At 37.0% G+C, this 15510-nt stretch overlaps 2 protein-coding genes across 6 annotated transcripts; one reads left to right on the top strand and one right to left on the bottom strand.

The window, feature by feature from the left end:
* Positions 1-7397: 7397 nt before the first annotated feature.
* LOC149588810 (uncharacterized) lies at positions 7398-11071 on the top strand. Its single transcript, XM_089862109.1, has 4 exons — positions 7398-7461; positions 8125-8240; positions 8330-8607; positions 9250-11071. Exons 1-4 carry the CDS (start codon positions 7398-7400, stop codon positions 9473-9475), a joined length of 684 nt encoding a protein of 227 aa, XP_089718235.1. The 3' UTR covers positions 9476-11071.
* Positions 11072-12272: 1201 nt separating this feature from the next.
* On the bottom strand, positions 12273-14872 carry LOC149588809 (uncharacterized). 5 transcript variants are annotated; one of them, XM_089862153.1, is made up of 3 exons: positions 13907-14872; positions 13479-13793; positions 12273-12852 (listed from the first exon to the last, which is right to left on the bottom strand). In XM_089862153.1, coding segments are annotated over exons 2-3 (498 nt in total). In that variant the 5' UTR covers positions 13481-13793; positions 13907-14872; the 3' UTR covers positions 12273-12356. The 5 variants fall into 5 exon arrangements, with proteins under 5 accessions (XP_089718279.1, XP_089718281.1, XP_089718280.1 ...); XM_089862155.1 differs by having other exon boundaries at positions 13479-14325; positions 14425-14872; XM_089862154.1 differs by having other exon boundaries at positions 13479-14325; positions 14430-14872.
* Positions 14873-15510: the final 638 nt, after the last annotated feature.

Below are 15510 nucleotides of genomic sequence, written 5' to 3'. Positions count from 1 at the left end.
TTCCCAGGCTCCCCCTTTTAGTTTGCTTTCCCGCTTATCAAACTAAAAATGGGCATCGCACCGTAAGGTCAATTCAATAGTTGTTTGGCACTAAATCCCCAGCAATCATCCCACAAACCTTGATTGTCTTGACGTGGGACAAAATGCACAAGCGCATGCGCGTCTTGCCAAATATTTAAAAGCTAATAGAGTAATGATGAGGGAACTATTTATCGTGTATGTGATTCGGTTTAGTAACCTTGCTCTAAGTGTTCCGATGTTGGGAAGAGTGACGTTACACTTACCCAGCTTTGTGGTACACTTCTCTCGAAGAGAAGTATTATATACTTCTGCTTTAACTAGTTGGTTAGTCCACTTTATAATTAACGTATAACTATATTTCCAAAAAAATTTAGAGAGGCATACGCTAGATTTCAAACGTCAAAGATAGCTATGTTTAAAATGATTTTAGGGAAAACGTTTCTTAAAACGACTTAACTAATATTACGGTAAATTACTGACGATAAAAACAATTAAGATATATTATATTCATTTAATTATTTAAGAAAAACGTCTCGACTCGGAGAGGTTTATTATGGTTTCCCAACTTGTTAGTGTTTGTTTCTACAAAGATAGGAAACACTTCCCCGTTTCCAGTCCCTTAAAATATCGGGGCAACTCCGGGTAACTTAGCTAGTTAAATGCAACTAAGACCACATACATATATGCTATTTATTCCTTTCGAGCCAATTTTCTAGTGCATAAAGTTTTACATAAGTTTTATTATTTCGAAAGTTATACTACGAAAGTGAACTGATTAGAAGTTATCAGATCCTCTATAACTTAGGCTTACTGTTTGACTAACTCATTTGGCGCTAAAGTACTTATTTATGCACAATCTGATCTTTGCACGTTGTAGTTCATTCGTGATCTACTCACCCGAATTGAATTTGGTTTAAACCTTTCAAATACGAATTGACCCCTAGGAATGCGAAAATCGCTTATATAAACGCGAGAATTCAACATTGTAAAAGTTGTTAATTTGACGTTTCCGGTATAAGATTGCAATGGAAAACTGTGAAATGAATAAAATATGAAAGAGGTATGCGAAACTAAAATAATAAATTTTATTTCAGGGCGCTGGCTTGCATAGTGTTCAACCAGGGATAGATTAAATTTTAGAAGTAGGAATGGAGAACAGAGTAATGTGGGCACGCGTCAAAGTCCTGGACCCCGTTCCCAGGGAAGGGGGGTATGAAAGATGAGGCGAGTCATAGAGACAGAGGTAAAAAAGAATTACGTATTTTCGCCGTCCCCGTCAGCAACGTCACCAAAACGTATTTTAAGTTCAACGTATCGTAAAATGTGTGTGAAAACTGCAACGCGCAAAGCCTTTTTTAACAGACTGTACATATAAATTAATAGGCAAAAGACCTTTCAGAAACACCCTGTATAAATAACATGTTATTTTTGTTCATTTCCAGCCGATTTTCTCATGCGTGAAATCAAGCTTGTATTAAGTTTATCTCGAAAGTTATAATAGCAAAGTAAACTGAAAAGAAATGATTAAATCCTATAAACGTTAGCCCACAGTTAGACTCACTAATTCGGCGCTTAATATAATCAGTTACGCACTGTATGTTCAAAAGCCCATGGACTTAGAACGCGTCACGCGTGCACCAGGAAAATGATTAAAACGCGTTCTTATGGCGAATTCTAACGTATAAGGTCTTTCATAATGGATCTTTACCAACCACAATCAACTCCATTAGTTTTGATAGAACTAGGAAAATGGAAAGGCTGGAGTAAAGACTTAATCTCGAATTTCTTTTCGTATAATAGTCTTGGAACTGCGTCTTTTTACGTTACTCCTAATTTGAAACCGCGGTTTCGGCTTTAATTATCGCATAGTGAAATTTAACTTTGGGATCATTGCACTAACCGCGGCTTTGCTCTTCACACATTTCTTTAAAAGGACTTCGGAATGAATTTTTCTGGAACTAATTTAAGAGTGTCTTTATTCAATGTAAGAGAATCTTATTATTTTGCTACCATTACATTTGTTGGTACATATGATGCGAACTGAATTATAATTACTAACGTACAGGTTCCACCTTGGACGTTTATCAACAAAACGGGTCATCCATGGCTGCTGCCCAATTCAGTTTTACATATGATCCTTACAGATTTGCGAGAGAAATTAAATATAAGGTATTTTAATAGCAGCGTCTATCGCAATAAGTCTTTGTCCAGAATAGAGCTGGGCATTAACGTGGAATGTTCCTGTTTGTCCCTCGCCTGGTATTGCCGTTTGTTTCGTGAAATTCACAGCACTTCCTCTCTTAAATCAATGATATGACCAGGGATAGGTTTAATTTTAGAAGTAGGAATGGAGAACAGAGTATTATGGCCACGCATCAAAGAACCGGACCCCCTCCAAGGGACGGAGGGGTATGAAAGAAGAGGTGGGTCATAGCGACAGAGGTGAAAAGGAACTACGTATTTTTCGCTGTACCCGTCAGCAACGTCATCAAAACGTAGTTTAAGTCAGCCAATAAGATAATTTAAACTTTTCGTTACGTGTTGGAGGGAGGGGCTCAATACTGGACTATGAGTTGGACTGAAGTAAATACTGACTGTTCTCCATTCCAACTTCTAAAATTAAATCAATCCCTGGTATGACAGTTGAATTAAAAAACGTTTCAGTTTTACCGTGGTTTGGCCAAATGAAGATAGTCACGGAGCCAAATCAAAGGTTACTGGAAATTTTACAGGTGTTCTCGGAATCTTACAAAAACAGGTATCGTAACACCATGGCGGAGTACACTTTCATTGTCTACTTATCGTTGCCCATACACCCCAGTCTCAATTATTTCAATTTGGTTTGTCACAAACGATCTGATTTACAGGAGGCAGATATTGGTTTGATACCGTTTGGTCATTCATATAGTCGACTGGAAGCTTTGGATTTTTCGTTTCCATTCTATTACACCTACACAACTATTTTGTCAAATACACCGAAATCCATTCGAAACGAATACAGTTTCATTAAGGCACTGAACCCAGAGGTAATTACTAACTTATGGCAGAAGTATTTAACGCTTCTTTTCGAGAAAAGTGTACCACAAAGCGAGGTAATTGTAACATGATTCTTCCCAACATCATTTTACATTTGTATAGCAAGGTTATTAACTCAAATCACATACGCGATCTAAGTAGTCCCCTCATCATTACTCTTTTAGCGCTAAACTATTAACTAGGCACGCTTGTGGATTTTTGTCCCGCGTCAGGACGAGGTTTGTGGGTTGATTGCCAAGGATTTAGTAACAAACAGTGATAGAATTCACCCCACGGTTCCATTCCCATCTAAGGTTTGATTAGCGGGAGAGCAAACAAAAAGGGCGAGCCTGGGAATAATCATGTTACCATGGAAGAAGAAGGGTCCTATAGTGTTAAAGAGAGTGCGTCGAAAAATCGTAACTTTCCCCTTTTCATCCCCTCCTTCCCGAGTTTATCACCAACGTTGAAAGCTTCTGCGCAATAGTAGAGGCGGTAGAGAGCGGATCTAAACAGTGTATCTTCTTCCATGGTGTATCCCTCTCTCTGTACCTGTACGCGCAAGGAGGTGACTTGCGCGCCAATATTGCGCAGAGCAGTAATTGAGTTACAGCTAGTGCCGAGAGGAGAGGAGAGTTTTCCCACGTGACCCTACATTTCGCGTAGCCGTCTGCCTATTCACCTCGCCATTCCATTACACCCTTCTTCTTCCATGATGTTACATAGACACTTGAGAACTCAGGTGTACAATATGACTTGAACTCAATGTACTGTCAAAGCTGAACTCTTTTAAACTGAGGTGTACACATAGATCCAGAGCGTCTACCCCCTCGACTTAACTAAAACATTAAGAGGATACAGAGTGTCGTCCTTCTTCTACAGTATAAGCCCCTTCTGCTTATGATTATAATCAAAAATAGATTTAATTTTAGAAGTAGGAATGGAGAACGGTTAATATTTACTTCAGTCCGACTCATAGTCCAGTATAGAGCCCCTCCCTCCAACTCGTAACGAAAAGTTTAAATTATTTTATTGGCTGACTTAAACTACGTTTTGATGACGTTGTTGACGGGTACATCGAAAAATTCGTAATTCATTTTTACCTCTGTCGCTATGGCCGGTAATATCCTATTGGATAGAATCCCGTTGGATCGAATTCAAATTTCTAAAATTGTAGCCAAATTTAAAACAATTTATAGCCCAAAGAGCGATTTTCTACTGAATGGGAATATTTAAATGGAAGAGCTTTCGACTGAATGGGATGGGTTTACACATATAAAATCATAGCGTTTTCCTTGAGTTGCCGGGCTCCAGTAGCGCAATGGATAAAGTGATTTGGATGATCGAAGAAGTTAAGCAGCATCGAGCGCCGTCAGTACTTGGGAGGGAGACTTAATGGTAAGGTTAGATTACGTTAGGTATGGTTAGGTTAGGGTTAGACAATTTCCAAAAATGGAAGTTATTTTCTGAAATTTATTGAAGAATGTTATTGGTGAACACATATTATTTGCTGCAGTATCAAGAAGTTTAATAAGAAAATCAATTTTATTTTTAGGTTAGGTTAGGTTAGGTTAGGTTAGGTAAGGTTAGGTTTGGTCAGGTTAGGTTAGGTTAGGTTAGGGTAGGTTAGGTTAGGTTAGGTTAGTTTAGGTTAGGTTTGGTTAGGTTAGGTTTGGTTAGGTTTGGTTAGGTCAGGTTAGGTTAGGTTTGGTCAGGTTAGGTTAGGTTAGTTTAGGTTAGGTTAGGTTTGGTTAGGTTTGGTTAGGTTAGGTTAGGTGAGGTTTGGTTAGGTTAGGTTAGGTTTGGTTTGGTTAGGTTAGGTTAGGTTAGGTTTGGTTAGGTTAGGTTAGGTTAGGTTAGGTTAGGTTAGGTTAGGTTAGGTCAGGTTAGGTTAGGTTTGGTTTGGTTTGGTTAGGTTAGGTTAGGTTAGGTTAGGTTAGGTTAGGTTAGGTTAGGTTAGGTTAGGTTAGGTTAGGTTAGGTTAGGTTTGGTTAGGTTAGGTTAGGTTAGGTTTGGTTAGGTTTGGTTAGGTTTGGTTAGGTTTGGTTAGGTTTGGTTAGGTTTGGTTAGGTTTGGTTTGGTTAGGTTAGGTTCGGTTAGGTTAGTAATATTTTATAAATCATTTAAGAATGTTACGCCTTTTCCAAAATATTGAAATTTAGCTTCATTGACTTCTCAAATAATATGCCTTTTCCAAAACATTACTGTTATGTTAGGTTTGGTTTGGTTAGGTTAGGTTAGGTTAGGTTAGGTTAGTAATATTTTATAAATCATTTAACAATGTTACGCCTTTTCCAAAATATTGAAATTTAGCTTCATTGACTTATCAAATAATATGCCTTTTCCAAAACATTACTGTTATGTTATGTTAGGTTTGGTTTTTTTTGGTTAGGTTAGGTTAGGTTAGTAATATTTTATAATTCATTTAACAGTGTTACGCCTTTTCCAAAATATTGATGTTTAGCTTCATTGACTTCTCAAATAATATGCCTTTTCCAAAACATTACTTCTATGTTAGGTTAGGTTTGGTTAAATTAGGTTAGTAATAATTTATAAATCATTTAACAATGTTACGCCTTTTCCAAAATATTGAAATTTAGCTTCATTGACTTCTCCAAAAATATGCCTTTTTCAAAACATTACTGTTATATTAGGTTACGTTTGGTTTAGTATTTTCTGCAATAACAAGAAGTTTAATAGGAAAATCAATAGAAAAATAGGATTGAAAGGAAAATTCATGATTGGAAAACCGCCCAAATTGCGGTATTCGGTCTAATGGGATTCGGTCGAACGAGACATTCGATCCAATGGGATTCGACCCAATGGTAGACAATCCTATGGCCCGCCTCTTCTTTCATACCACTCTGTCCCGTGGAGGGGGTCCGGGACTTTGAGGCGCGCCCGGATTACTCTGTTCTCCATTCATATACTTCTAAAATTAAATCTATCCCTGTTTAAATCTAATAAAGAACAGATCAAAATCATTAAAGAAACTCATCAAAAGCTATCAGTTAACATTTAGAAGTAGACGTGCTAATCCTAATAAACATTTTTAGTAAACAACGCGTGAATATTCATTTTACTGACCTCTAACCTATTACAGGGCAAGTTTCTTTCAGCAATAAAATGTCCTTAATTTTAATAAAACGTGAACTTTCGCTAGGTATGGGTGGCTATATTGATTTCCCTACTACTCGTGTCGATTTCATTGTTTTTGTGTCAACAAAAAGACGTCGTAAAATATGAGAAAAATAAGCAACGAGAACCTTTCGTTATTTGCGTTTGGAACACGTTTTCGAGCATGCTAACTCAAAGTAAGTTAAACGCACAGCCCAAATAATCTCCTTTACTCATAAGGGGCTGAGTGTATCAAGCACTTTACTCTTAAAGCAAAGCGAGGGTCCCAGTAGATCCCCTACAAGTTAACTTTCCTCCTGAACTCCAGTTTTGGCTTGGGGAAGGCTAGTGGGCGGGATTTAAAAGCTGCTCGCCCACAAATGCCTTCTGCCTACGTCAAGGAAAAACTGGAGTTCGTAAGGAAAGTCACCTTGTAGGGGATCCGCTGGATCCGCCCCTTGCTTTAAGCTGTAGGTACTCAATAAGGAGAATTTACAATCCGCGGTCATTTTGAAAAATGGCGACCAAAACTTTCCTTAGGTATAACGTTGATTGCACGTTTCAAACGAGGGGCCGGTCACTCAGTGTAATCGGTGTATACTGCTGTACCTTTAAGTGTACTAAATTGATTACGCGTAATCTTTAAAAGCCCGCTCTTTACAGAGCTGAAATAATCACAAGTAATCCGTAATCGATGTACAGGATCTTTGACAGTGATTAGCCTCGATTTCGACCGTTTTCATCAATATTTAGTATACTGATGGGGTGGCGTAGCGGTTAGCACTTCAGCCGCGCAGAAAGAGGATCCCGGGTTCGACCCCGGACTGTGGCACCGGGTGAAAATCTGGGAACAAATCCTTCTGTGTAGAATTTGCAAGTTCTCTCCCCACTTGTTAAAATGAATTTTCCCCCGCGGTCTAACCTGGTTTCTCCTTTCCATCAAAAACTTGCTGAGGTTAACGGTAATAGTTAGTAAAGGCGCTGTAGGTTAGCTGCAGTGGCGTAGGGGCTAGCCACCACCCCTCTTTGCAATGTAAAGGGACCCACCTGTAAACAAGCCACAGGCTTAGTGTGGATATCCCTTCATAGACAAAGCTTACATTAGATTATTAGATTAGATATCAGTTGATAACTTGATATCTATATCCTACAGACGGAATCTATGGGCTATTTTTTATTTTACTATTCCGCCTTCTTTTAAAATGTTAGCCAGAAATATAAAAAAGCACCGCCACCTGCAACGTATGTACGTAGGACTGGATTATGCAATTTTGCAACCGGGGGGCGAGTTAGTGTGCGCCCCCTTAAGTCGGAAAAAACGGAACAGCAAATATGTTGCTAAGGGGGAATAATTTAACTCAATGCGCCCCCAACAAGCCGGGGGCCAGTTCCCCCTCGCCCCACCCCCTTTAATCCGGCCCTGTATTTACGGGATCTATGGTTTTTAATTTGAATATGCCGCCATCTTTTAAAATGAAGACCAAAACGAGTAATAGACCCAACCAACAATTCTTTTGAATTTTTATAACGGCTTAGATCTCGTTCGCGGGTTTAGAGGCGAGAAAGGGGTAACCTGATTGGCTTGATTTTGCCATGCGCAGAACCTGTTTTACCCCAAGAGTCCGACTCTAATCCAAAGAGAAAAAAAAATAAATTTATTTTCGTCGCTCAACGACAGATGGTACTACAGTCAATTTCCTTAGTCACGAGATCCTATCCCTTAGATGGAGACGTGACCAAGCCAACTTGTTTATTTGTTGGTTGGGTCTATTAATCATCCTGAACTGGTAAAGTCAGTATATTTTAAGCTTTAGTCCGCCCCCCTGCTTTTTCGTTAACACCTTGGAAAACCATGCCATTTTTCTTATGCAGGTATAAAAAGCACAGCCAATACACCTAGAGACTCCTGTATTCAAATTCTGTGGTATTTTACCTCATTAATCTTGTGTATCGCCTTCTCCTCAAAACTAGCATCAAAATACTCGACCGTTCACCAAAACGTCATCACTTCCTTGGAGGATTTGTTAAAGTTTAAAGATGTTAAACCCATAGTTCCCAAAAATACTCTATTCCAATTTAGTCTACAAGTAAGACTTGCATTACGTTTTCATAACTATATCATAACTCAGGCTCCATAAGTTTTCTCAAGTGTCAAGAAGATACTTGTTTATTTCAGTTGTCAACTTTGAAAGTTCGCCAGGATGTTTGGTCTGTAACCGAACTAAAGAACGGAGCTATCCCAGTTCCCAAATTATTTAACGCCGAAAACACAAAGATTTTCAGAGAGAAACAAACCGCTTATATTTACGAACTAGTACCTCTTAAGTACTTCATGGCGGACGCTTGTCAACGCGGCGATTCCTACAATTTCGCCGAACCCATATTTTGGATGCCATTATGTCTTGGGTTACGGAAAAATTTGGATATCCCATTAAAGAATAGGATAAATCGCTTGTAAGTGCTCATAAGTTAATATTTACTGTTCTTTCTATAAGTTTCGATCATTTAACCCAATGAAGCCGATATCGTCTTATTATATAACCCAATGAAACCGATATCGACCGATTATATAACCCGATGAAACCGATATCGACCGATTATATAACCCGATGAAACCGATATCGACCGATTATATTACCCAATGAAACCGATATCGACTTATTATATAACCCGATGAAACCGATATCGACCGATTATATTACCCAATGAAACCGATATCGACCTATTATATTGCCCAATGTAACCTATACCGACCGAGTATATAACCCAATGAAGCCGATATCGGCCTATTATATTACCCAATTAAACCGATATCGACCGATTATATAACTCGATGAAACCGATGTCGGCCGATTATATAACCCAATGAAACCGATATCGACCGATTATATAACCCAATGAAACCGATATCGACCGATTATCAACCGACTTTTATCGATTTTTATCCCATTATTAACCGATTTTTACCAATAAATCGGTAAATTAAGCTCAAACCGATATAACGATATGATATCGGTTTGTGCCCATCACTAGTCAAAATACTGAAACATATACGACTTTAATTTACACACTATTAAATTGTTCGATGATTTCCAGAATTCGAATTATTGAAGAAACGAAACAGCTGGAACCAATTCTGAGCCGACTGTTTCACAAAGGACGAATGTGTGTTTGGCACATTCAACCGCCATCTTTCGAGGCCTTGAACCTTTATGAACTTCGTGGAATAATAGCTTTGATTGGACTAGGATTTCTTACGGCTTCTCTAAGCCTTGCCTCAGAATTTTATAACGGAATCGTTAGATATAATTTGAATTTATAACCAGTTTATTGTGTCAAGACTATGATTTCTATGGCTATGATAATCTCTAGCAACTTATCTCAACTCTACTCCAACTTGGAACGAAATCACAGTAGGCCATGCCTTTATTCTGTTCCGGTTTGCAGAAGAAACGTTTAAACTAAGATTTCGCATTAGTTCCTTTTAATTTTGTCACGCATGGACAATACAGTTACTATAAGCCCCTACGGCAGACCCCTACTATTGCCTGATGGGGCTATAGTGCAAGTTAGTCTTTCTCAAGGCGTCCAATTTTCACATTAGACAAATTACCGACTCACAAACACGATTGCTTACAACTTTCACTTAAATACCCTATAACAACGTGAAATATTTAAATACCTTTGGATCTGAAGATTCATGTTCCCATAGTGAATCGGTTAAGACTTAATATAATTAACCAGATATTCCGCGATAACAGTACAACACTTCATCAGCAGGCCAAAATTATGCGAAAAAACTATTAGGCCTAATTGTAACACGTTCGCTAAAAAACAGGACGAAATGACTTCGAGGAGATTCAGATTGGAAAGAACAATGAATGACGTAATGCAATTTAGACCAAAAAAATTAATAAAAACTGTCTTTGTAGACAAAGACGAGAAAGTGTAACAGACAAGTGTAGAAAATTAATTGCCTGAAGTACAGATGTTCAAATTTTCACTTTTGAAGACATGATTATAAAACAACAATTATTTGAAAAAACTCTGACCTTAGTTTTTCCTGTTCAAAGTTTCACTATTTATGTTCAAAGTTTCACTATTTATGTTTAAAGTTTCACTATTTATGTTTAAAGTTTCACTATTTATGTTTAAAGTTTCACTATTTATGTTTAAAGTTTCACTATTTATGTTCAAACTTCTCCATTTCTGTTCAATTGATAGTAGTTCCTGGCACTAGTGAACAAATTTGAGGATTTTATGCCGCTTCCCACGCGCCTACACTACTGAGAAAAAATTGGTCGAGTTCCAAAAACATTTCCTACCCCCTTCACCCTCAACCTAAAGCCGCGCAACACGGACGCAGGTGCTTGAATCTAGTTCGGTCGTCTACCACCGCGAGCGTCTCACGTTTTGGAGGGGAAATTCTGAAACCGCTAGCATAGGGCCAACCGTTGGTGTGTTGTCAATAATATTCACTTTCGCCGAGTGAAGAATTTGGTTAGCTCAGTACTTCTGGTCTCATCTCACTTCTGCTTTAAATAGTATTTTGGTCATCTTTTCAATTATTTTCCATCACTTTTAATCGTAGTTTGGTAGGTTCAAAACACTTTCAATCACATATTTTCCCATTTCGATACACTTTTGACTAAGTGCTTAGGAATAGAATCTAAGATCTATATCTTGCTTTATCTTACAAATATTTTTATCCATAGATTTACCTAATAGAATAGAGGGTATTTGATTTAATTTTATCCCGCTTTATTATGATATGCGATATTTCGTCATTGTATAAACATGATAAAGACATTTATGATACGGTGCTATCGGAATAAATGTCTTTAATCAATAGAAAGTAGGTTTATTAGTTTCTAATCATTGTTTTAAAGACGACAACACTAGTATCTGTTGTTCATATCGGGATTGAGATTGGTGTATAAAATTCCATGATTTGTAGTAAATTCTTTGAACAGTAATTAGAACCGTTTGAATAGTAATAGGAAAAGTTAAGAACAATAAGAAATTTTAAGCAGATGACGGGTAAATTTAGCAGATGAAGGATTAATTAACTAGATGATTTGAAAATATATCATATGAAGGAAAACATTAAGCAAAGGAAAGAAAAATTTAAAAGTTTTAAAACAGAAATAAGAAAAGTTTGAACAGAAATAACTAAGGTTTGAACAGAAATAACAAAGGTTTGAACAGAAAAATCAAAGGTTTGATGAGAAATAACAGTTTGAATAAAAATAAGAAAGGTTTGAAAAAAATGACAAAGGTTTGAATAGAAATAAGAAACGTTTGAAGAGTAATAGGAAAGGTATGAACAGTAATAAGAAAGGTATGAACAATAATTGGAAAAGTATGAACAATGATAGGAAAATTATGAACAATTACTGGAAAAGTATTAATAATAATTGGTAAAGTATGAATAATAATTGGAAAAGTATGAACAATAATTGGAAAAGTATGAACAATGATAGGAAAATTATGAACAATTATTGGAAAGGTATGAACAATAATAGGAATCGTATGAACAATAATAGGAAAAGTATGAACAATAATAGGAAAAGTATGAACAAAAAATAGGGAAGGTTTGAACACTAATAGGAAAGTTTGCTATAATCATGTTGACTTTAGAAATGAATTAAACGCATGGACTAAAGCGTTGGTAGTTCGAAAGTCGACCGGCCATATTTCTGAAATTAGTTCACTTCTGCACTTACCAATTTAACCTTTGCTTGCTCACGCTCGGAGGAAATTTACCGATGATTTATCATTATTTAGTATGGTTTGAATATGATTTTGTTTGTGTTTAGGAGATACAATTGCCATCTTTTCTATTTACTGTTAATCCATACTTTTAGGAAGATTAAATATTTGTTCATTTCTTCGACATGTACGTGAAAGAATGGATACATCGAGGCATATGCTTTTATCATTTCAAAATCATTATTGGTTCTCTTATCAGATCGAAAGTTCACTTTACTGTTGGCAATGTGAGACAGAGTTTAGGACATGGAGTTTATTTCCCTTATCAGTTCAAATAATAATATTATGATAAGAGAAATTTTATGTTTTTAATAATAATAAAAATTAATAAAATTAACACTCGACAATATATTTAATCGCTTCTTTATTGGCAAATTTTATAGCAGCATTTCTTTGGCAAGAGTTACAATCTGCAATATATTTTAAAAAATTTAAATGATCGCCGACTCGTTTTGACGGAGCCATTTCGCTAGCTTGGACGCCTTCACCAAGGTACAGTTGTTGCTGTCCCTATGGAATGTACAGGCCCTGGAGGTTTCGCACTCGATACTTGATAATCTTGGGCAACCGTAGTCTTCGGCGTTGATAACTTCGCACTCCATGAACCTTGATAGGGTTTCGGCCTTCTCCGCTCCTTTCGTCACGTATGACGATGCTCTAGCTTGAATGTAGTCGGCGGCCTCCTGTGTAGTCTCGTATGGGTAATCTCCTTCCTCGAATGCTAAATCGCAAGTGTTCCGTGAGAGTCTTTTATCCTTGACGGATAACTCCGAGAACTTGCATGGGGATTGCAAGATCCAGACCTCGTACGCGTCGGTCTCCTTCAAGTACATCGTCAGCTCCTTGATTATCCATCGTCCTTTATTCCGGAAAAAATTCGCTTCCAGGATGGCCGTCATTTCGGTATGAATACTGCCGCTTGTTGACCTGGAAGTATACCTGTTCTTAGACGGTGGTTATCTAGGGTGTTAGCCTTAAGGTCTACAAAGAGATAACCGTAAGGTTCCAACGTCGCCTGTCTAAAGGAGTCTACCACGTAAATTTGTTTCGCAAGATGGGTAATGGCAGACTGATCACGTGGTGTTTTAAATATAACCAAGTAATGGTCATTTAAGTTTAAGGTGCGAATTTCCTTCCCGGGATAATAAAGATTCTGCATTAAAATTAAAACTGAGGTATTCCTATGGTGCGAACCCCCAATAAAAAGATTCGTCACGTCCTTATTATTCGCTATTTCACATAGTAAGTCCTCTAATATAACGAAGTTCCTCACATTGACGTCCAACGTCCTATATCTAATAAGCCCTCGTGAAATTCTACACAGTATGGGACAGTATAGCACCGTGTAGTTTCGACTGATACTCCGTATAACACCAAATTATTCTTTCGGGAGTGGGTGAAATGCATATGTCTAATTAATTCTCCTACTTTTCCCGCAGCCGGTGACTCCGGCCACTAGTCCGGTAAAGGGGTGTTGCATACTTAAATCCATATCGGTAAATGTGGGAGGAATTAACTACCGTAAACTTATATTTAAAGAAAATTATACTTACATTTTTCGGATCTGGATCGGTACTTCAAGGAAGGTTGTAGAATGGCTTATCTTTAAACCGTCCTCGTCTTTTATACTTTAATGACACGTGACTTTCTGGACTCTGACCATGTAAACATGGCGCTCTTTTTAGACCAATCATGTTCTTATAGTGAACGTGGCGTTTAAACCACGTGGTGATAGATATTAATTACAGTTTCAATTACGATAACGGTTCCACCATGAACGAAATAGTGAACAATCCATTTCGTTCATGGTTGAACTTATGATAATATTAGTGCATGATGTAATTACGTCGGAATTCATAATGAAGACCCTAGATTGATAGAACATACCAAAATCAGATAATTTGAAAGTAATAAATAGATGAAAACTAATTTTTCTGAATTAATATTAAAAAATATAAATTATATTCAATAAAATACATACTTGAGGTTATAATTACACAAGAACGAAACATCGACAGCCCTAAGCCTTTGGAGAATGAAAATCTAGCAGACAAATAGGCCGCCTGATACCGCGGAGAACTTAAAGAACTATATTTGCAGTAAATTGGTTAAAAGCTGTGTACTTGCGCAAAGTTTTCGCGGTTTTCTTGAGATTGGTCGGACTCCCATTACCATAGCAGGCTCTAATGTTTCCCTTCTCTCTTATTCCCTTCTGATACCATTAATTATTTTATATGGGCGCCGCCATTGACCCCTGTAATGAAGCTTCTCTGTATGTTGTGTGACGTGTTAGTCCAAACGATGATTGGCTCATACACTCCGCCAGTAAGATAGCTCGTTTTACACGTAGTCTGCTGCTAGAAACGTTCCCTTAAATTTCGTTTTCTGGATCGTCTCACTCTTTTCAAAGTTATATTATTGGCCAACAGAGGGTGAGCAAGAGTCAAGAAGATTTTAGACTAGGAAATTGTCGAAATTTTTGAAAATACAGAAAGACACCTCACAGTATGGCCTAACGCGAAGGGGCCATAACGTGTATTACGTTACATGCTCATATCTTCCTTAATATTTTGGATAAATACATGGTTCCAATTTTAAATATCCATATTTTTATATGATCTTTCCAATAAAAAATAAAAAATTCTAGGGTGACCCATTCCTTTAAAAGAAATACAGAAAATCTGAGGGAATAACAAAAAAATATTTATAACCCTTGATCCTTACATCAATAAATTTTCTTACGTTATAATTGAAATATCCACGGGGCCAAAAACTAGTACTTTCTATTGCTTATAAAATTCGTCTCGATTTGTGAAGAAATACATGTAACCTCTAATAATAAACACAGCCTTAGACCATTCTAAATATAACGTCGGTATATACTTGCTTTTGCTATTTTAAAAGCTTCAGTAGCATTACGCCAAATCCCAATCAATAAACCCAATCCCATTCATTCGACCGAAAAACCCACACTTTGGCGGATTTACGATTCGGTCCAATGGGAAACCCGCACTTCGGGTTTTCCCGATGGAATAAAATCCGGGGAACGCAAAGATTTTATCCTTGCTAGTAAAAATTAAATTAACTTGAAACAATTTAAGGCCTACGTAAAATGAACACTAGATAAAAACATTTTATAAATTATTATTTTAAAAACTAAGGTTTATAAGAACAAAAGAGTAATAAATCAGCAAAATATGACATAATAAAACCAATTGCTAATATTGATTTATTTTTATGTTATATTCATCATGAAAATACTTTTAAGCCAGCCGTTTTAATATACTTGAACTGTACAGTCTAAGAAAGGGAAGTTTTACAAACGAGTTAAAAGGGTGTAATTTAAGAAAACACTTTTTTTACATCGTAAAAACACCCAAAAGATAGTTTTATTATAGCCTTTCAATGATCTAATTGCCAACATGGTGCTTTCTTTTCTACTATATAATCTAAACCTGTCTATTTGTATGTGTATTTAACTTCCGGCTCACTCTGAACCGTTAATATCTCTTAATTACAGACACGTAAATCAAAATCCATATTTTATTTCAACTCGGACCTCAATTATTTACTCTTTGGTTCAGT

This window comes from Phalangium opilio, unplaced genomic scaffold (genome assembly GCF_054372755.1).
Source record: "Phalangium opilio isolate 3A_F unplaced genomic scaffold, DU_Popi_V2 ptg000537l_1, whole genome shotgun sequence".
Taxonomy (NCBI): Eukaryota; Metazoa; Arthropoda; class Arachnida; order Opiliones; family Phalangiidae; genus Phalangium; species Phalangium opilio.
The sequence above is the reverse complement of the archived record's forward strand: the minus strand, read 5'-3'. Positions and strand labels throughout refer to the sequence as shown.